The sequence below is a fragment of the Anguilla rostrata genome, chromosome 4 (genome assembly GCF_018555375.3).
Source record: "Anguilla rostrata isolate EN2019 chromosome 4, ASM1855537v3, whole genome shotgun sequence".
Taxonomy (NCBI): domain Eukaryota; kingdom Metazoa; phylum Chordata; class Actinopteri; order Anguilliformes; family Anguillidae; genus Anguilla; species Anguilla rostrata.
This window is the reverse complement of record NC_057936.1, coordinates 60489461-60512387: the sequence shown is the minus strand read 5'-3', so window position 1 is coordinate 60512387 and position 22927 is coordinate 60489461. Positions and strand designations below refer to the sequence as shown.

At 41.7% G+C, this 22927-nt stretch overlaps 3 protein-coding genes across 4 annotated transcripts; all 3 read left to right on the top strand.

Annotated features, from left to right (window-relative positions):
• Positions 1-164: 164 nt before the first annotated feature.
• LOC135253864 (E3 ubiquitin/ISG15 ligase TRIM25-like) lies at positions 165-7116 on the top strand. Of its 2 annotated transcripts, none has more exons than XM_064333685.1 (6): positions 165-1032; positions 3117-3212; positions 3450-3683; positions 4314-4766; positions 5364-5566; positions 6365-7116. In XM_064333685.1, exons 1-6 carry the CDS (start codon positions 442-444, stop codon positions 6396-6398), a joined length of 1611 nt encoding a protein of 536 aa, XP_064189755.1. In that variant the 5' UTR covers positions 165-441; the 3' UTR covers positions 6399-7116. The 2 variants fall into 2 exon arrangements, with proteins under 2 accessions (XP_064189755.1, XP_064189754.1); XM_064333684.1 differs by having other exon boundaries at positions 167-1032; positions 6325-7116.
• A 1144-nt stretch (positions 7117-8260) lies between these two features.
• LOC135253863 (E3 ubiquitin-protein ligase TRIM47-like) lies at positions 8261-15066 on the top strand. Its single transcript, XM_064333683.1, has 6 exons — positions 8261-9054; positions 10201-10296; positions 10537-10770; positions 11400-11882; positions 12464-12681; positions 13446-15066. The coding sequence occupies exons 1-6, from the start codon at positions 8464-8466 to the stop codon at positions 13513-13515; spliced, it is 1692 nt and encodes a 563-aa protein (XP_064189753.1). The 5' UTR covers positions 8261-8463; the 3' UTR covers positions 13516-15066.
• A 675-nt stretch (positions 15067-15741) lies between these two features.
• Positions 15742-22297, top strand: LOC135253867 (E3 ubiquitin/ISG15 ligase TRIM25-like). Its single transcript, XM_064333687.1, has 6 exons — positions 15742-16606; positions 17956-18051; positions 18194-18427; positions 19573-20025; positions 20837-21030; positions 21877-22297. Exons 1-6 carry the CDS (start codon positions 16016-16018, stop codon positions 21944-21946), a joined length of 1638 nt encoding a protein of 545 aa, XP_064189757.1. The 5' UTR covers positions 15742-16015; the 3' UTR covers positions 21947-22297.
• The last annotated feature ends 630 nt before the right edge of the window (positions 22298-22927 follow it).

The window sequence follows — 22927 nt, the reverse complement described above, 5'->3', positions numbered from 1 at the left end:
GAATACATTTTTTTGTATTCCACAGGGGGGGAGTGGGGTTGTTACAAAAGCATGACAGATTATTATGGTGGAAATCTATGTGTTACAATTCTGGGGAGTGGGGAGCTATAAACTGTTAAAAAAGACTGAGGGAAGCAGGGGCGGGGGGGGGGCACAAAGTCCACTTTCTGATCGTCTGTTCTGAGCCTGGCCTCAGTCCAACACCACACCTCCTGCAGCTGTGGGTAGAACCAGGAAGTCACTCCCACATTCTCTGTCGAGCAGTTTCAGAGAAACGAAACTTAACTCTGTCTTTATCAGTGTGAGCGATAAAATAGCAGAGTCCAGCCTCGGGGTGGGTCTGCTCAGAACCAGGAAATATCTCCTGCTCATTCTCATACAGATTCAGAGAAACTACACTACATTCAGGGCTAAAACTAATCTGTCACTTTGAGCAGTAAAATGGCACAAGCTGTAGGTCTTCTGGATCAGGATCAGTTCAGTTGCTCGATCTGTCTGGATCTACTGAAGGATCCGGTGGCTATTCCCTGTGGACACAGTTACTGTCTGGGCTGTATTAAGGGCTGCTGGGATCAGGATGATCATACTGGTATCTACAGCTGTCCTCAGTGCAGACAGACCTTCTCTCCAAGGCCTGTCCTGAACAAAAACACCATGCTGGCTGAAGTGGTGGAGAAACTGAAAAAGACAGGACTCCAAGCTGCTCCTCCTGCTCAATGTTACGCTGGACCTGGAGACGTGGCATGTGATGTCTGCACTGGTAGAAAGTGCAAAGCTGTCAAGTCCTGTCTGATGTGTCTGGCCTCTTACTGCGAAACTCACCTCCAGCTTCACTATGAATCTCCTGCTCTCAAGAAGCATAATTTAGTCAAAGCCACTGGAAATCTGCTGGAGAAGATTTGCTCTCATCATGACAAACTGCTGGAAATTTACTGTCGTACCGATCAGCAGTTTATCTGTTATCTGTGTACAATTGAAGATCACAAAGGCCATGAAACAGTCTCACTTGCAACAGAAAGGACTGAGAAACAGGTAAGAACTAAAATGTGTTGCTAAGAAATGCTATTTTTTGTCTATAACAAGTAGGCTTGAAGTTTCAAATCCAGTGATAAAGCAAATAAACCAAGGAATGAACTGAGCGGTTTTACTGAATCGACATATTAGTATTGTTAGAACAGCAGCCATGGCTTAGAGCATGTAGAGATGAACATGTTCACCTTTCTCAGCTTTATTAAAGACAGTGGCATCGGTGGTCAGTGATGTAGGTTTCGTTTGAACATTGGGGGGGTGACATATTAAGCGGAGGATCTGGTGGTCCTCCCCCCAGGAAATTTTGAGCGTCAAACACTTCATTTCCTGCATTCTGGTGATTTTTTATGCACCAATTTGTGCCTTTTCTGCATCCATTTAAAAATCCTCTACTTCTTTCATGTTTTTATTTGCAAATTAATATTCTAAATATTGAGGGGGACGTATCCCCTGCGCCCCCCCCCGAGATCTACACCTATGTTGGCGGTGAAATGTATGATATCTGCAGCTCGTGGGAATGCTCCTCCTGTATCAGTACAGCTATGGACAAAATTTCAGCCTTCAAATCACTCCACCAATCTATTTAATCACCATGATAACAGCATGAAAAACAGAATAGGGATTTTTTTTTTTTTTTTTGGAAAGTCACACAAAAGCTAATACTGACAAAATAAATGTCACGCCCACGGAGTGGAATGATTGTCGACGTAGGCGGTGATCATTGGTGGCTGTGTTCTGTGGGCGTAACCTACCTCGCATATTAGGTTTCAGCCAACTGTTGGCTGTGAAGGTGAATGTGTCAGGAGTTCCCTTGGCGTATGTTCCAGCTATTTTTATTTTCTTACCTTCTTTCTTCTTATCATTGCCTCCTTATCTAGTATAGAAGGCCGAACGGGTGAAAGATACGTGAAATTGACATGTCTAGAATCAATGTCACCTCATTCTATTCCATTATTTAATCTCCTTGCTCGCCCCGTCGGAGGACGCAAGGACGGAGGTATCGAGGAAATGCGTATAAGGCAATTGGAACGTCCTTGCTCTTTCAAGCGTCAGTTTGAAGCCACGCCAATTACAGACGTGGCAGATGGCGAGAGGTGGGTCCACAGGTCCACCGTTCCAAAAAAAATGCTTCCGCAAAGAATGCATTCGTGTTTCTTCCTCAATGATTATTCGGGAGCCTCCCTGCTCCTAGCTCCTTAAAGGAACATTTAATGGGTTTGCCTGTCCTTAAAGATGGCGCACCTGGATCAATTTCCATGTCAGTCAAGGGCCTCTGAGACAAAGGACAAATGAAATAAGCAATTAGAATGCATCCACATTGACAACGCGTGAATTCAGATGTAGATTTAATGTATTTTCGACCTGTTTGGCCTTCCATACTAGGAAAGGAAAGGAAGCAAGGAGGTAAGAAAATAAGTGGTTGGAATGCACACTTGGCCTGTCCTTACGATGCCATCCCTGAGCACATTGGTAAATAAATTTCTTCTTCTTGGACTGGATGTTGTCATCTCATTTTTGAAGTCCCTGAAGTTTGTTCCTGGGGTATTTTCACCTCTTCAAAGAGGAAATATCTGATACATCTTGTAAAATAAGTACATGTTACATGTGTCAGGTGATGTACTTTTTAAAATACAATTGGCCACTTAAACATAATATTAAAATTACCAATGAACAGAGATACTTTTACTGTGTTGTGTACGGATAATGGGCAGTTGCAACAGTCTTGACTGCAGAGCTGCTCGGTCACTCAAGCAGAAAAGGTTGCAAGCAGTTTTCAGTTTATGATGTAGCTTTAGGAGCAATGGCTCCAAAGTTTGTTGCATGAATTGAAGCCAATGTAGAGAATTGGCCACTGGTTCAGCTTTGATCACTGTGGTCAGAGGTAGTTAGGCCTGACACTGTATTTTAATGAATTTGGACTCAATGACATACAGCATCTCATGAAAATGGGAATATGCCTTGTAAATTATTTGAAAGTTTAAAAAAAAAAGAAAATGGAAAAATACTTTGTCTGAAATCTCTCTGAATGATTACAGTAGTACATAGTACAATCATGATTCAGTGGAACGATTGATGTCTGTCCATAGAAGCAGCTGGGGGCAACACAGAGTAAATTCCAGCAGAGAATCCAGGAGAGAGAGAAGGAGCTGAGGGATCTGAGAAGGGCTGTGCAGTCACTCAAGGTGGGTACTGACCTGAGGAGAAGACAACAGCTGGCTGCTGGAAGAGCCATTTAAGGGCTCAGGTAGGCTTCTCCAGTCAGCCAGACAGGAGCCCAGTGTTGGGCCACTTTCCAGCCCTGTGGGTCTTAATCCCACTGAGCCACCCTGTGGGGCACAGGCTGTCTGGGGTTCCAGTAAGATCTGAGTGAAAGGCCCATTTAAAATATACAGCCCTCCTCTCTCTGTGTCTCCTAACAGTGCTCTGCACAGGCAGCAGTTGAGAACAGCGAGCGGATCTTCACTGAGCTGATCCGCTCCATCGAAAGAAGGTGCTCTGAGGTGAAAGAGCTGATCAGAGATCAGGAAATGGTTGAAGTGAGTCGGGCTGAAGGACTCCTGGAGCGACTGGAGCAGGAGATTGCTGAGCTGAAGAAGAAAGATGGTGAGCTGGAGCAGCTTTCACACACGGAAGATCACATCAATTTCCTCCAGGTAAAATTTATATTATTTTATTTATCTTTGTTTATCCAGGAGAGTCCTATTGAGATTAATATCCATTTTGAGGGTATGTTTGGCAGGTGAAAATGCTGAGTGGTTAAGTACTTTGGAAAACAACTAGCCACAGAGGCTTGTGAGCCAAAAGGTTAATGTCAAGCCCTGTTTATAAGTAATTTCAACTGAAATTGGACCATGAATGGATCCTTAAGGTATCCCATTGTAAACTAAATAGCTGGACTTCTGACCTTGAACAAATACACCTTGGGAACAGTTTTTTTTTTTTTTAAAGGCTCCCTGAGAGAGCGGCCTATTGGAGCTGCTCCTGACTCTTTATCTGAGTGGAATTTATAGTCCCACACTGTGGAAATGTTCACTTTCTGTCCCTAATCTTGTCCAGATTGACTGTCAGTGACCATTTCTGACAGTACTGACCTGAGAGTGACAGACTTTGTTGAGACACATCTCTCTTGGGTGTTGTGTCTGTATACAGTACATTTTGCCATTTTGCTCTTAATGCTGTGTGTCTTTTGTGTCACTAATGCATTGTTTTTGGTTGCTACTGTTCAACAAGTACCTCTGTCTGTCTGTCTGTCTGTCTCTCTCTCTCTCTCTCTCTCTCATTAGATCTCAAAGTCTCTCTATGTCCCTCCTGGACTTGGAGACTTGCCCAGCATCACTATCAGTCCACACATCTCCTTTGCGGCTGTGAGGAAACATGTGTCTGAGCTGAAAGAGCGACTGGAGGACGTCTGCAAGGGTGAAATGTCTAAGATCTGCAAGGCAGGCAGAGCAGTGGGCATTTATGGCTGCTCTACTGAGACTGGAGAAGAGGAGGTCTGTCCCCTCTGCATGAAGCCCTGGCAGAACAAGCTGAGGCTGATGTGTACTCATGCCTTCTGTGAAGCCTGTCTGCGTGACTCTGTATCTAGAGTGGGTCGTCAGTGTCCAGTGTGTCTAACAGCACTCACAGTGGTGGGAGACCAGCCAGAGGGACAGATGACCGTGGAACATATGAAAGACTTCTTTGGAAAAGAATGTTTCTGTATTACCTACAATATTCCCAGTGGAATACAGACAGTAAGAAACTGAGGTTTATTCAAGAATTATTCATAATTCCCTACTCTTGGATTAATGTGATTTGGAAATATATATGATTTTGCAGAAACAACATGAATGCAATTCACTGCAAAGCTGTTTTGTCATTTTCCTTTAAAAAAACAACTTTTCATTGCTTTTTATTATTTCAGTAATAGAGTGCAGTGCCTCAACATACTGCTGTATTGGTTTAGAATACTGGCCTAAACTGTCTCAATATACAATAAAATATATACAAAAGCCTTAGAACTTCAGTGCGCTCCAACTAAACACATTACAATGAAAACAGTCATGCATGCTAATCACCTTTATAAATTTGCATTTAAAATAACACAATTTCATATCACCATATCACTATGCGTGCATTTCAAAGCAAGGGATTTCTTTAAACTATAAAAATGAGCCAGAAATCACTTTATTGGTACATGCACCACCCAAAGTGAACTGTTTTCCTTTGAGTCTTTTTTTGTGACTGGCAAACAAGTCAAACTGAATTGAATTGGAAACTGAACATGCACACACTTGTAAATACATACATAAGATCATTCCCCTTTTCCCTGTGTTATATTCTGTGTCCAGGAGGCCCATCCCAACCCAGGGAAGCCCTTTTCTGGAATCCAAACACAGGCCTGGTTACCAGACGAGTCATGGTTCCAGGATGTCAAGGCTGTGCTGAAGCTGCTGGAAAGAGCCTTTGACCAGAAGTTGGTTTTTACTGTGGATGTAACCGATGGAGCTGAAGACAGAGTCGTCTTCACTAACATCCCCCATGCAAGAAACTTGTAAGGCCTTTTAAAGTCATTTCCAACTTTTCTCATTTCTAGCATTTGGAGTATTTTAAATTATTATGAATAATTATGTAATATGGCAAGGAAAAGATACAGTATATGTTGGTTCAGATGCAGGTATGGGATTTGTGATCATCTCCCAGAGACAAGCAGTATCAATGTGACTGTTGTTTCCTCAGCCTCCTGTGCTTCAGCTTCAGCTGTTGAATCTCTATGTTTCTGTGTGTTTATTCACTGAGCTGCTATTGGTTTCCTTATACCAGAACATCCATTAACCAATAACAACATTTATACAAAAGCAGCATATTAACGCATAAATGTCAACATGGAAATGAGGATTTTCCCAGGATGCTTTGTACACTGCTAATGATATATAGTAGCAACAGAGCTCATAGAGGCATGTGAGTCTGCTGCAGAAGGTGACATCATCCCCTAGAGTTAGGATAAGTGCATGATTGGTTTCCATGGTGAAAGACCAGGGTCTTTAGCTCTGTCTGCAGTATAAACCTGACCTCTGCTGCAGTTGTGTAGTAACACAGGTGTGTCACAGCTACCAGAAAAGCTCTATTAATCATGAAGTATAAAAGCACATGAGTGGAAGCTGGAGTGTTTTCAGTGTCTTTGCTTTACTTGACACATTTACAGTTACATGCCTGCTCATTTCAGCACCAAACCTGTGAGTTTCTCCATGACTCCTGCGTAGAGCTCAGTCCTGATGCTTCTTGATCAGTGTGTGTTTCTTTCTTCCACAGATATGAGTGTAGAGCTGATCGTTTTCTGTCCAATGTACAGGATGCACTCAACTTCAGAGGCATTCACTTATTGAAGGAATAGAGACATCAGACCCACCCACTCAGTACAGCACCACCAAATGGACAAGAAGAGAAACACTCAGAAGAACACCACATTTACAAAGAGACCAGTATGGACAGACATTTAAAACCAAATATGAACCAGTCTGTTGCCTTTTGTCCTCTCTGGCTTTATGGAATTTTTTTTGTAAAATCACATGACTCTTATTTGTCCTATTTTTATCAAGTATGTTAAATATGTTATCCATGTAAGATATGTAAGATTCTAGTATGGTCAGACCATCCAACATTGTTTTGGAACTTATACATTTCAAAACGTATGAATATAGAAAAACTACATTTAGAACATATCTTCAACATACCAGTGACCAATAGGTTGTAAAAAGTAGGAATAAAAAATGTTCAAAATCAAGCAAAAATAAAATTTAAAAATCTGTTACTGAAACTTTAATACTAACAGGCAAATTAATCATTACTTGTTAATTATTATTTAATATTGAGGGGCATTCCATGTCATTTCTCACAGAAAGTGAGTTTTAACACCCACAATCTCAGGTATTTCCTGTCATTAGGAACAGATAAAATAAGCATTCATGTAATATTATTTTGTAGTCATATAAATTGACCTGTGTGCTAATTGAGGCACTCAAATTGGGCTTTTTTTTTTTCTTTTTTTTGCATGGTTCACATAATATTCTGTAAATAAAGAACGCAACATTCAATTTGTACCAACATTTGTTTCCTGGTGATTATTAAGACGTGTGGAATCCAAACAAATGGTCAGAATCCACCCACAGACCCTCCAACCCCCACAGCAATAGTATATAACATCACTTCTCAGTGTTTGGTCAGTAACATGGAGCTATGGCTCGGAGTACGGCTTGTTCATAATAATGCATTCTCAGTGAATATGTTGTTGGTTATTTTCCCCTGTACAGATTAAAGAGGATTCTACTGAGCATGTTGGCCAGTGCACTTTCCCAGGACATCACACACTGTGCACGGTCACACACGCACACACACACACACACTCACACACACAGGCACACGTGTACACACACACACACACACGTGCGCGTGCACACGCACACTCACACACACAGGCACTCGTGTACACACGCACACACACACACACACACACAATATATATATATATTATATATATATATATATATATATATAGCTATGCATCATACACATATATTGCCTAAGCTATTTTCTACATGCTCAATAGAAAAACGTAGCCTCTGGAACAGCTTGCCTGAGAAGCTGAGGGCATCCCAATCTGTAAACACCTTTAAAAGAAATCTTAAGACATGCCTTTTTAGCTTAGCATTCATTTTATTTTATTTTAATCTTTTAATTTAATTTTTTATTTTAAATCTTGTAGATTAAAATACAATTTTAATTTTATTTTAATCTACCCTCTATACTACCATTTTCTTATGTTCACTGTATTGTTGAATTTTCATTGTGTTGTTGTACTTTCATTTGTATTGTTGTATTTTTATTGTGTTATTAAGTAGCATGTATTGCAATTTTGCACAAAAGGCGCTATATAAATAAAGTTTGATTGATTGATTGATTGATTGATTTATTGATTGATTGGTTGATTGATTGATTGGTTGTACCCACAAATATTTGATCTTAAACTGCATGTAAAAATCGTTTCCAAGGACATTTCAGCATTCATAATTTTTTTCTTATCTGTAATTGTACATGGCTGTTTCCTTACGCAAATCACATGAACAGGATTGCACATAAAATTTACAAACAGCACAATGTCGGCACAAAGTCCACTTTCTGATCGTCTGCTCTGAGCCTGGCCTCAGTCCAACACCATGCCTCCTGCAGCAGTGGGTAGAACCAGGAAGTCACTCCCACATTCTCTGTCGAGCAGTTTCAGAGAAACGAAACTTAACTCTGTCTTTACCAGTGTGAGCGGTAAAATAGCAGCGGCCATTATTTGGGTGGGTCTGCGCAGAACCAGGAAATATCTCCTGCTCATTCTCATACAGATTCAGAGAAACTACACTGCATTCTGGGCTAAAACTAATCTGTCTCAATTTGAGCAGTAAAATGGCACAGGCTGCATGTATTCTGGATCAGGAGCAGTTCAGCTGCACGATCTGTCTGGATCTGCTGAAGGATCCGGTGGCTATTCCCTGTGGACACAGTTACTGTATGAGCTGTATTAAGGGCTGCTGGGATCAAGATGATCATACCGGTGTCTACAGCTGTCCCCAGTGCAGAGAAACTTTCACTCCAAGGCCTGTTCTGAAGAAAAACACCTTGCTGGATGAAGTGGTGGAGAAACTGAAAAAGACAGGACTCCAAGCTGCTCCTCCTGATCACTGTTATGCTGGATCTGGAGACGTGGCGTGTGATGTCTGCACTGAGAGAAAGCACAAAGCTGTCAAGTCCTGTCTGATGTGTCTGGCCTCTTACTGTGAAACTCACCTCCAGCCTCACTATGAATCTCCTGCTCTCAAGAAGCATAATTTAGTCAAAGCCACTGGAAATCTGCTGGAGAATATTTGCTCTCATCATGACAAACTGCTGGAGATTTACTGTCGTACCGATCAGCAGTTTATCTGTTATCTGTGTACAATTGAAGATCACAGAGGCCATGAAACAGTCTCCGTTGCAACAGAAAGGACTGAGAAACAGGTAAGAACTAAAATGTGTTGCTAAGAAATGCTATTTTTTGTCTATAACGTAAAGTAGGCTTGAAGTTTCAAATCCAGTGATGAAGCACATAAACCAAGGAATGAACTGAGCGGTTTTACTGAATTGACATATTAGTATTGTTGGAACAGCAGCCATGGCTTAGAGCATGCAGAGAGGAACATGTTCACCTTTCTCAGCTTTATTAAAGACAGTGGCATCCGCGGTCAGTGGCGTAGGTTTCGTTTGAACATTGGGAGGGGGACACATTAAGCAGAGGATCTGGTGGTCCCCCCCCCCCCAGGAAATTTTCAGCGTCAAACACTTCATTTCCTGCCTTCTGGTGATTTTTTATGCACCAATTTGTGCCTTTTCTGCATCCATTTAAAAATCCTCTGCTTCTTTCATGTTTTTATTGGGGGGGGGGGGGGGACAAATGCAAGTGTTCTAAATATTGAGGGGGACGTATCCCCTGCGTCCCCCCCGAGATCTACGCCTATGTCGGCGGTGAAATGTATGACATCTGCAGCTCTTGGGAATGCTCCTCCTGCATCAGTACAGCTATGGACAAAATTTCAGCCTTCAAATCACTCCACCAATCTATTTAATCACCACGATAACAGCATGAAAAACAGAATAGGGATTTTTTTTTTTTTTTGCAAAGTCACACAAAAGCTAATACTGACAAAATAAATATCACGCCCAGGGAGTGGAATGATTGTCGACGTAGGTGGTGATCATAGGTGGCTGTGTTCTGTGGGCGTAACCTACCTCGCATATTAGGTTTCAGCCAACTGTTGGCCGTGAAGGTGATTGTGTCAGGAGTTCCCTTGGCGTACGTGCCAACTGTTTATTTTCTTACCTTCTTTCTTCTTTTCATTGCCTCCTTACCTAGTATGGAAGGCTAAACGGGTGAAAGATATGTGAAATTGACATGTCTAGACTGCACTGACCTGGCCAAGAAAACATGCGTCAATCAAAACATACAAACATTACTTAAAAAAACCAAGTTGATAACAGTATGTTTACAGAGATAAAACAAAAAAAAATTAAAAATAAATAAATAAATAAATGAATCAATAAATAAATAAATAAAATTAAATGACATAATATTCATGATTCAGTGGAACGATTGATGTATGTCCACAGAAGCAGCTGGGGGCGACACAGAGTAAATTCCAGCAGAGAATCCAGGAGAGAGAGAAGGAGCTGAGGGAACTGAGAAGGGCTGTGCAGTCACTCAAGGTGGGTACTGACCAGAGGAGAAGACAGCAGCTGGCTGCTGGAAGAACCATTTCAGAGCTCAGTCAGGGCTCTCCTCCAGTCAGCCAGTGAGGAGGCCAGTGTTGGGCCACTTTCCAGCCCTGTGGGGCTCAATCCCACTGAGTCACACTGTGGGGAACAGGCTGTCTGGGGTCTCAGTAAGAGCTGAGTGAAAGGTCTAGTTAAAATGTACAGCCCTCCTCCCTCTGTGTCTCCTAACAGCGCTCTGCACAGGCAGCAGTGGAGGACAGTGAGCGGATCTTTACTGAGCTGATCCGCTCCATTGAAAGAAGGCGCTCAGAGGTGAAAGAGCTGATCAGAGATCAGGAAATGGTTGAAGTGAGTCGGGCTGAAGGACTCCTGGAGCGACTGGAGCAGGAGATTGCTGAGCTGAAGAAGAAAGATGGTGAGCTGGAGCAGCTTTCACACACGGAAGATCACATCCATTTCCTCCAGGTAAAAATTATATATTTTTATTTATCTTTATTTTATCCAGGAGAGTGCTATTGAGATTAATATCCATTTTGAGGGTGTGTTTGGCAGGTGAAAATGCTGAGTGGTTAAGTACTTTGGAAAACCACTAGCCACAGAGACTTGTGAGCCAAAAGGTTAATGTCAAGCCCTGTTTATAATTTCAACTGAAATCGACCATGAATGGATCCTTAAGGTATCCCATTGTACACTCAATAGCTAGACTTCTGACCTTGAACAAATACACTTTGGGAACAGTCTTTATTTTTTTATTTTTTTATTTTAAGGCTTCCTGAGAAAGCAGCCTATTGGAGCTGCTCGTGACTCTGGCTATCTGAGTGGAATTTACAGACCCACACTGTGGAAATGTTCACTTTCTGTCCCTAATCTTGTCCAGATGGACTGTCAGTGACCATTTCTGACAGTACTGACCTGAGAGTGACAGACTCTGTTGCGATCTGTCTGTCTGTGTCTGTATGCAGTACATTTTACCATTTTTCTCTTCATGCTGTGTGTCTTTTGTGTCACTAATGCATTGTTTTTGGTTGCTGCTGTTCAACAAGTACCTCTCTCTGTCTGTCCGTCTTGCTTTCTGTCTCTCTCTCTCTCATTAGATCTCAAAGTCTCTCTATGTCCCTCCTGGACTTGGAGACTTACCCAGCATCACTATCAGTCCACACATCTCCTTTGAGGTTGTGAGGAAACGTGTCTCTGAGCTGAAAGAGCGACTGGAGGACGTCTGCAAGGGTGAAATGTCTAAGATCTCCATGGCAGGCAGAGCAGTGGGCATTTATGGCTGCTCTACTGAGACCGGAGAGCCTTCAGAAGCCAGAGCCTCAGCAGCTGAAGTGAAGACCTGTCTCATCTGCATGAGGCCCTGGCAGAACAAGCTGAGGCTGATATGTACTCATGCCTTCTGTGAAGCCTGTCTGCGTAGCTCTATATCTAGAGTGGGTCGTCAGTGTCCAGTGTGTCTAACAGCACTCACAGTGGTGGGAGACCAGCCAGAGGGACAGATGACCGTGAAACATATGAAAGAGTTCTTTGGAAGAGAATGTATCTGTATTACCTACAATATTCCCAGTGGAATACAGACGGTAAGATACTGATGTTTATTCAAGAAATAAACTCTTTGATTCATGTGATTTGGAAATATATATTATTTTGCAAAAACAACATAAATGCAATTCACTGCAACGCTGTTTCGGCATTTTCTTAAAAAAAACTTTTCATTGCTTTTTATTATTCCAGTAATAGAGTGCAGTGCCTCAACATACTGCTGTTTTGTTTTAGAATACTGGCCTAAAGTGTCTCAATATACAATAAAATATACACAAAGGCTTTAGAACTTCAGTGCACCCCAACTAAACACATTACAATGAAAACAGTCATGCATGCTAATCACCTTTATAAATTTGCATTTAAAATAACATTATTTCATATCATCATGCGTGCATTTCAAAGCAAGGGATTTTTAACTATAAAAATGAGCCAGAAATCACTTTATTGGTACATGCACTACCCAAAGTGAACTGTTTTCCTTTGAGTCTTTCTTTGTGACTGTCTATGAAAACTGGCAAACAAGTCAAACTGAATTGAATTGAAAACTGAGCATGCACACATGTAAATGCATACATAAGATCATTTCCCTTTTCCCTGTGTTATATTCTGTGTCCAGGAGGCCCATCCCAACCCAGGGAAGCCCTTTACTGGAATCCAAACACAGGCCTGGTTATCAGACCGAGATTATGCATCAGGCACATTTTACCTGTATGACAAGGATGTGCTGAAGCTGCTGGAAAGAGCCTTTGACCAGAAGCTGGTTTTTACTGTGGTTGCAACTGGTGGAGCTGCAGACAGAGTCGTCTTCACTAACATCCCCCATGCAAGAAACTTGTAAGGCCTTTTAAAGTCATTTCCAACTTTTCCCATTTCCAGCATTTGGAGTATTTAAAATTTTTCGACGCAAGTATGAATAATTATGTAATATGGCAAGGAAAAGATACAGTATATGTTGGTTCAGATGCAGGTATGGGATTTGTGATCATCTCCCAGAGACAAGCGGTATCAATGTGACTGTTGTTTCCTCAGCCTCCTGTGCTTCAGCTTCAGCTGTTGAATCTCTATGTTTCTGTGTGTTTATTCACTGAGCTGCTATTGGTTGTCTTATACCAGAACATCCATTAACCAATAACAACATTTATACAAAAGCAGCATATTAATGCATAAATGTCAACATGGAAATGAGGATTTTCCCATGATGCTTTGTACACTGCTAATGATATACAGTAGCAACAGAGCTCATGGAGGCACGTGAGTCTGCTGCAGAAGGTGACATCATCCCATAGAGTCAGGAGAAGTGCATGATTGGTTTCCATGGTGATGGACCAAGGTCTTTAGCTCTGTCTGCAGTATAAACCTGACCTCTGCAGCAGTTGTGTAGTAACACAGGTGTGTCACAGCTACCAAAAAATCTCTATTAATCATGAAGTATAAAAGCACATGAGTGGAAGCTGGAGTGTGTTCAGTGTCTTTGCTTCTCTTTTACTCATTTACAGTGACATGCCTGCACATTCCAGCACCAAACCTGTGAGTTTCTCCATGACTCCTGCGTAGAGCTCAGTCCTGATGCTCCTTGTGCGTGTTTCTTTGTTCCACAGGTATGAGTGCAGAGATGTTCATTTTCTGGCCACAGTAAAGGCGGCACTCAATGTCAGAGGCATTGAATGATTGGATGAATAGAGACATCAGACCCACCCACTCAGTACAGCACCACCAAATGGACGAGAAGAGAAACACTCAGAAAAACACCACATTTACAAAGAGACCAATATGGACAGACATTTAAAACCAAATATGAACCAGTCTGTTGCCTTTTGTCCTCTCTGGCTTTACGGAATTTTTTTTGTAAAATCACATGACTCTTATTTGTCCTATTTTTATAAAGTATGTTAAATATGTTCTCCATGTAAGATATGTAAGATTATGGTATGGTCAGACCATCCAACATTGTTTTGGAACTTATACATTTCAAAATGTATGAATATAGAAAAACTACATTTAGAACATATCTTCAACATACCAGTGACCAATTGGTTGTAAAAATTAGGAATAAAAAATGTTCAAAATTCAGCAAAAATGAATTAAAAAATCAGTTACTGAAACTTTAATACTAACAGGCAAATTAATTATTGTATTTAATATTCAGGGGCATTCCATGTCATTTCTCACAGAAAGTGAATTTTAACGCCCACAATCTCAGGTGTTTCCTGTCGTTAGAAACAGATAAAATAAGCATTCATGTAACCTTATTTTGTAGTCATATAAATTGACCTGTGTGCTAATTGAGGCACTCAAATTAGGCCTTTTTTTTTTTTTTTTTTTACATGGTTCACATAATATTCTGTAAATAAAGAACGCAACATTCAATTTGTACCAACATTTGTTTCCTGGTGATTATTAAGATGTGTGGAATCCAAATAAATGGTCAGAATCCACCCATAGACCCTCCAAATCCCACGGCAATAGTATATAACATCAGTTCTCAACGTTTGGTCCGTATCATGGAGCTATGGCTCAGAGTATGGCTTGTTCATAGTAATGCATTCTCTGTGAATATGTTGTTGGTTATTTTCCCCTGTACAGATTAATTAGGATTCTACTGAGCATGCTGGTCAGTGCACTTTCCCAGGACATCACACACTGTGCACGGTCACACATGCACACACACACACACACACTGACACACACACGTGCGCGCGCACACGCACACTCACACAAACACGCGCGCACACTCACTCACACAGGCACACGTGCACACACGCACACACACACACACACAATATATATATATATATATATATATATATATAAAACTATGCATCATACACACATATTGCCTAAGCTATTTTCTACATGCTATGTTCAATAGAAAAACGTAGCCTCTGGAACAGCCTGCCTGAGAAGCTGAGGGCATCCCAATCTGTAAACACCTTTAAAAGAAATCTTACGACATGCCTTTTTAGCTTAGCGTTCATTTTATTTTATTTAAATTTTTTAATTAAATTTTTTATTTTAAATCTTGTAGATTAAAATACAATTTTAATTTTATTTTAATCTACCCTCTATATTACCATTTTCTTATTTTCAATGTATTGTTGAATTTTCATTGTATTGTTGTATTTTCATTTGTATTGTTGTATTTTTATTGTGTTATTAAGCACCTTGTATTGCAATTTTGCACAAAAGGCACTATATAAATAAAGTTTGATTGATTGATTGTACCCACAAATATTTGATCGTAAACTGTGTGTAAAAATAGTTTCCAAGGACATTTCAGCATTCATAATTTTTTTCTTCTGTAATTGTACATGGCTGTTTCCTTACGCAAATCACATGAACAGGATTGCACATAAAATTTACAAACAGCCAGCATTCATCATCTCATACACCTGGGATGTGCACACAAACATAGGTATACACATGTCATGAATTTCATTTTGTATTTTCGTAGGAACATTTTTGAGAACAAAAGTAAGAATAATTTAAGAAACATTTTGTGAATGAGGCCCTATGTTCACATATGCAGAGTTATTCCCTCAATGGGCCATATGCATCTTAAATACAGCATAACGTCTTGTGAACAAAATATAGGGAACAGCTCATTTTGGTTTTTTTTATAATTACATAAGGAAGGCATGAAAACTTGAAACCTGTTGACCATATAAGAACTGTTCTGTATTTTCCCATATGGGAAAAATGGGGGAAATGAGAGAGGGTTAGAGACAGAGCCAAACCCTCATGCGACTGGATGGATACGCACATGGGTTGACAGTCACCTGCCCTGCAGACTGAGCCACACTGTGTCTCCTTCTCATCTTACAGAAGCACAGCCGGGGGGGGGGTGAACTATTAAAAAGACTGAGGAAAGCGGGGGGGGAGCACAAAGTCCACTTTCTGATCGTCTGTTCTGAGCCTGGCCTCAGTCCAACACCACACCTCCTGCAGCAGAGGGTAGAACTAGGAAGTCACTCCCACGTTCTCTGTCGAGCAGTTTCAGAGAAACGAAACTTAACTCTGTCTTTATCAGTGTGAGCGATAAAATAGCAGAGACCAGTCTCGGGGTGGGTCTGCTCAGAACCAGGAAATATCTCCTGCTCATTCTCATACAGATTCAGAGAAACTACACTACATTCTGGGCTAAAACTAATCTGTCACTTTGAGCAGTAAAATGGCACAAGCTGTAGGTCTTCTGGATCAGGACCAGTTCAGTTGCTCGATCTGTCTGGATCTACTGAAGGATCCGGTGGCTATTCCCTGTGGACACAGTTACTGTCTGGGTTGTATTAAGGGCTGCTGGAATCAGGATGATCATACTGGTGTCTACAGCTGTCCCCAGTGCAGACAGATCTTCTGGCCAAGGCCCATCCTGAACAAAAACACCATGCTGGCTGAAGTGGTGGAGAAACTGAAAAAGACAGGACTCCAAGCTGCTCCTCCTGCTCAATGTTACGCTGGATCTGGAGACGTGGAGTGTGATGTCTGCACTGAGAGAAAGTGCAAAGCCATCAAGTCCTGTTTGGTTTGTCTGGCCTCTTACTGTGAAACTCACCTCCAGCCTCACTATGAATCTCCTCCTCTAAAGAAACACAAACTGGTCAAAGCCATTGGAAACCTTCAGGAGAAGATCTGCTCTCATCATGACAAACTGCTGGAGATTTACTGTCGAACCGATGAGCAGTGTATCTGTTATCTGTGTACAGTTGAGGAACACAGAGGCCATGATGCTGTCTCACTTGCAACAGAAATAACTGAGAAACAGGTAAGGACTGGAAGTTGTCACAAACAAAATGTTTTGTCCAGTTTTTTTATATTTACACTGGAAAATACAGGACTATTACTCATTTATTGTGACATTAAAAAAGATACTAAAAATATAATCTCTAACGCTTTCTATTCATGAGCTGAACTTTAATGTACAATACATTTCAAAATATCTTTCATCGTACCAAAATGCACAGATTTTTGTTTTAGTCATTCAGTAGACAATATGGGAATTTAATTTATGTTTAACTGAGTTTGCATATTAGTACTGTTAGAAAAGCAGCCATGGCTTAGAACATGCAGAGATTAACAAAAGAAGATTCACCTTTCTCTGTTTTGTGGCATCAGTGGCATCAGTGGTGAAAAAATTATCATAATGCTACAGCTCATGAGAATGCAGGTGCTGTTGTTTACTGATGTATTAAAGTAGTAAACTGGGAGGCTTTCTGACCATTTTGATATTTGGTGTTAAAGAAAGAAGCGCAGGATTCTTAGCCCTATTTAGTTTTTCATGTCCATAAAATGATGCATGAAAAAATTGAATTTCTGACCATATTTGGCCTGTCACATGTAAATAATGGAGAAAGGTATTTGGGGATACCTGACCTGTTAAGCTGCAAATGTTTGTTATTTGATGGACGTTGTTCAATGTAAGTTCTGTCAGAGGTCAAAGAGAAAAAAAACACAGGAATACTTTTCCTTTTCAGTTTTGATGGTGTGATGGTGATTATAAAGATGGGTGGAATGATTTGAACGGTGAAATTCTGCCCAGAGAATTATACATCTGATACATCCTGTAATAAAATAAGTACATGAGCGTGACTTTTTAAAAAAAATTTAAATTGGTCATTTCAAGAAACAGAGACTCTGTTGTTGTGCTGTCTGTAGATAATGGTCAGCTACAACAGTATGAATAATAATAATAATAATAATAATAATAATAATAATAATAATAATAATAATAATACCTCTTATTTAAAAAGTGCCAGGACACCCAAGGTCACAGGGAAATCACAATAAGACACGGACTACAGAGGACTAAAACATTTTTAAATAAATGTAAATAATAAATGAAATAGATAAATAAGTAATAAATAAAAAAATATGTTAAGCCATACATTTAATCATTAAGGTATTTGGAAAAAGTAGTAAAAGAAAACATGGAAGAAAACGATGAAAAAAGGCCAACTTGTTTAGGGCCAACAGAATCCTAAGCCCGGGGGTGCAATACAAATTAATTGAAATAAAAATACTTTGTCCATTGCATAGAAAACCTTTGTGAATGGTTACAGTAGTACACACTACGATCAGGATACAGGATAATGAATGATTGATGTCTGCCCACAGACGCAGCTGGTGGGGACACAGGGTAAATTCCAGCAGAGGATACAAGAGAGAGAAAAGGAGCTTCAGGATCTGAGACAGGCTGTGCAGTCACTCAAGGTGGGTACTGACCAGAGCCATTTCAGAGATCTCCTCCAGTCAGCCAGTGAGGAGTCCAGTGTTGGGCCACTTGGGCTGCTTGGGGTCCCAGTAAGAGCTGAGTGAAAGGCCAATGTGTTCCTCTCTCTATGTCTCCTAACAGCGCTCTGCACAGGCAGCAGTGGAGGACAGTGAGAGGATCTTCACTGAGCTGATCTGCTCCATTAAGAGAAGGCACTCTGAGGTGAAAGAGCTGATCAGAGATCAGGAGAAGGCTGCAGTGAGTCGGGCTGAAGGGCTCCTGGAGCGACTGGAGCAGGAGATTGCTGAGCTGAGGAGGAGAGATGCTGAGCTGGAGCAGCTTTCACACACAGAGGATCACATCCATTTCCTCCAGGTAACATAACTCACAGAGCTGTCTGATAAAGCTGCTCCTGATTTTTTAACTGACTTGAATTTCTGACCCACACTAGCTACATTTACATGGAGCTTCATATTCCATATCTAATTGGAATAAAAATGTATCACGTATCCACTTCCATCTTATTCCGATTGAAATTATATTTGGTTGGAAAGTAGTGGTGTAAAACTTTTGTTAATCCGATCGATAGTAGAATGTTACCCACGTAAACACTTGAACTGATTACTTTATTTGAATTGAATATCTCCATGTGCATGTTCGTTCACAGTGTAAGTCACATCAACGAATACACAACTGATCTGTGGGTGGTGCAGTGGGTAGCACTGTCGCCTCACAAGGACATGGGCTGGAATCCGGCCTGGGCCTTTCTGTGTGAAGTTTGCATGTTCTCCCCATGTCCACATGGGTTTCCTCCAGTTACTCCAGTTTCCTCCCACAGTCCAAAGACATGCCGGTAGGCCGATTGGAGGCTCTAAATTGCCCATAGGTAGGAGCGTGTGAGCGAATGGCGTATGTGCCCTGCGATAGATTGGCGGCCTGTCCAGGGATAAGCAGGTGTAGATAATGGATGGTTGGGGCGATGGAACGCCTGGATGGCCGAAAAGCGTAAAATAATGAGTTGTTCAAGTGTTTGAAAAAGGAAAGCAGAATCTACAGGACTATTGACTGTTAGGAGCATTATATTCCATTGACACAGCTGCCAGATAGCCTATGTAAGAACGCTATCAATGTAACTATTATACACACCATATGACACATACAGATATTGATGACACATATTTGGGGATATTTATAGAAATGTGTATTGCGTACACAAAAGCGGGATCAAGTTAGCTGAGTTTGGAGTTCTGCGCATATCAAAAATGTTTCCATATTCTTAAACAATTCCATAAGCATTAATAGCCATCCATAGCCTTAATCAGATCAACGATCAGTTTAGTTGGAATCTTCATTCGGAATGAATGTATTCGGAATGATAAAATATTCTGCACGTAAGCGTGGCTGCTGTGGACATGTTCACTTCCTGTTGTCCTTTGTCTTGTGGTTAGTGTTGGTCTATCCCCTACCACTTCTGACTGGACTGTTTTTTTCTATTTCTCTCCCTCCCTCACTCCTATTAGAGCTTTAAGTCTCTCTGTGTCCCTCCTGGACCTGGAGACTTGCCCAGCATCACCATCAACCCACACATCTCCTTTGAGACCGTGAGGAAATATGTCTCTGAGCTGAATGAGCGACTAGAGGATGCCTGCAAGGAGGAAACGTCTATGATCTCCAAGGCAGGCAGAGCAGTGGGCATTTATGGCTGCTTCACTGAGACTGGAGAAGTGGAGGCCTGTCCCCTCTGCATGGAGCCCTTGCAGAAGAAGCAGAGGCTGAAATGTGCTCATGCCTTCTGCGCAGCCTGTCTGGAGAGATTTGTGGAAAGACTGGGTCTCCAGTGCCCAGTGTGTCTAAAAGCACTCAGAGTGCTGGGAGACCAGCCAGAGGGAGAGATGATGCAGGGATGGTGCCGTAACTTTGCCGGACATACATATTTTCATATCACATACAATATTCCCAGGGGAATTCAGATGGTAAGAAATTGATTACCATTCAAGAATGCTTAAAAATTCAGTAGATTTGGAGCGTGATTATAGAGTCTATCACATCACTTTGTTACCAAAGAAAAAATACATTTCATTACACTTAGTCCAGCAATAGAATGCAGTGGTCCAACTCTTCATTTTTTAAAATTATAATTTTGGCTTAATCTCTCTCAACGTGCATCCTTGTCAGTTACAAATGTATTTGAGGAATAGTCTGACATTTTGGGTCACTTTTTTCACCCATAGTTAGACGATAAGATTGATATCAATTTCATCCCTGTGCATCCAAGTACAGATATTTTACACAATATCTACAGGCTGCATGCTGACTGTGGTAGCGAGATGGAAGCAATGATGGTTCTGTGATAGCTCTGAGGCTTGTGGCATAATTAAAAGCTGAGTTATTTACGTTTTGCATCGTGCGTCTTTATGACAAGTAAAAATCAAAATAGAAAGACGAGATCACAGTTATTTTGAAGGCAGTTAAATTCATAACTGTAATACAAATACTCGTGCATCCATCCCCTGTGTGCAGTGATTAGAAGCTGTGTAGCGCCACCTGGTGGCTGAGTTGGGTATGAACTGATGAACGATATGTTGCCGTATTAATATTCTTAGTGAAGCCCTTGGCCACTTCTTGTAAAGTGTTAACTGTTTTCTTTTCAGACAGTGTCTCTGTAAAAACTGGCAGACAAATACAATTGATCAGAAAACTGGACATGCACACGTGTATTTATACATCCATACAATCTACTTCCATACTTTTCTCCTTTTCAATGTGTGTTATATCTGTTTCCAGGAGACCCATCCCAACCCAGGGAAGCCTTTTATTGGAACCCAAAGTTTGACCATTTTACCAATCACCCCAGAGGGTGAGGAAGTGCTGAACCTGCTGGTAAGAGCCTTTGACCAGAAGCTGGTTTTCACTGTGGCTGCAACTGATGAAGAGGAAGACAGAGTCGTCTTCAATGGCATCCCCAATGCAGAGGGCTGGTATGTTTTTTTTTTTTTAGTGTTATTCCCAAATTGCCTCCCAAGTCGCAGGATTTTGCGTATGTGTGCATGTGTCGCAAATATGAATCACTGGATATGTGATCACCTCACAGTGCCCAGCAGTGTCAGTGTGACTGTTGTTTCCTCATGTCTGTGCTTCAGCTTCAGCTGTTGAATCCTTATGCTTCTGTGTCTTTATTCACTGGGCTGTTATTGGCTGCTTCATACAAGAACAGATTAAATAGTCTTGTGCTACACTAGTTTAAATAGTCTTGTGTCAGTCTCGTGCTGCCCTAAGTATATACCCTGCAGAACCTAAAACCCACTCTTACCTACTGTATGTCATTGGTTCCTACGCGAACCATGGCCACTGGATCCTTCCCCACTCTGGCCAGGAGCTTGTCCGCGTGCTCCAGGAGGTCCCCTGCCTGGGCACCAGGCAGGCGACACACCATACGAGATACCTGGTCATGCAAACAGACTATTCTGTCTCCACCTCTGATAACGGAGTCCCCCATTATCACTAAATGCGTTGTCCTGTAGGATGTGGCCCATCCTCCCACTCTCTGGGTCAAGGGTCAGGTCCTGTTTGTGCAAGGGCAAGAATCCGTTGGGCACCACGGTCTCTGGAGATACTATCCCTGTGTGGTATGCACACCCTTTTATGCATCCCCTAGAGTCAGGAGAAGAGTTTAATTGGTTTCCATGGTGAGGGACCAGGGTCTTTAGCCCTGTCTGCAGTATAAACCAGGTGTGTCACAGCTACCAGAAAAGCTCTATTAATCATGAAGTATAAATGCACGAGTGACAGCTAGAGTGTTCAGTGTTTGTTTCTTTCTTCCACAGGTTTGAATGCGGACAGCCTGGCTTCTTACAAAAAGTGAAGGCAGCACTCAGAGCCAAAGGCATTCAATGATTGGATGAACAGAGACGTCAGATCCTCAGTACAGCACCACCAAATGTACCAGAAGAGAAACACCCAGAAACACACCTCATTGCATGGATACCAAGATGGGCACAAGACAGACAGACATTAGACACCAAGTTGTTGACCTTTGCCCTCTGTGATGTCAGGGAGCAGAATCATGACTGAAGATAATCAGAGGGATGCATTCCATTACTTTTTACTCCTCACCTCCTTTCCTCCCCTCCCCCGCTACCACTCGTCTCCTACCCGGAAGTATGTGGAGGAAAGGAGGGGAGGAGGGGAGGGGAGGAAAGGAGGGCAGGAGGGGAGTGGAAGAAAGGAGGGGAGGAGGGGAGTGGAAGAAAGTATGTGGAGGAAAGGAGGGGAGGAGGGGAGGGGAGGAAAGGAGGGCAGGAGGGGAGTGGAAGAAAGGAGGGGAGGAGGGGAGTGGAAGAAAGGAGGGGAAAGGAAGAAAGGAGGGGAGGAGGGGAGGGGAGTGGAAGAAAGAAGAGAACGAGGAGGCCTGAAGAAAATTGGGACGGCCTATCAGCTTTATCTCCGTCATTAAAGTCAGTGTTGACTCCTGATGAAGCAGCGCTGTCGTGACTTTGACTGATGTTGAGCCAATCGCAGATCTTACACATAGTCAGCCTATGTAAAGCTGCAAGTAGCTTGTGGGTTTCGTGTACAAGCCGTCGCATGCAGCCACAGTAGGCTATGCAAACATAAACCTGACACTGCGGTTCACGTTAAGACAGCAACGTTTGATCAAAGAAAAACATTACTAGGTTTTTATGTTTTTTTAAATATGATTTTATGGGGGTTTTTTTTCATATGGCTATACGCAGAAGACTCTTTACTGTAATACCCGATGTCTGAGCACGCAGAGCATGAATTTACTGAACTTCATGTTCCGTAGCTTTGAGAGCATTCTATTGCCGGTTTGTTGCGTGTCACATAGCCAATGCTAATTCAGAAACATTTTTCCGT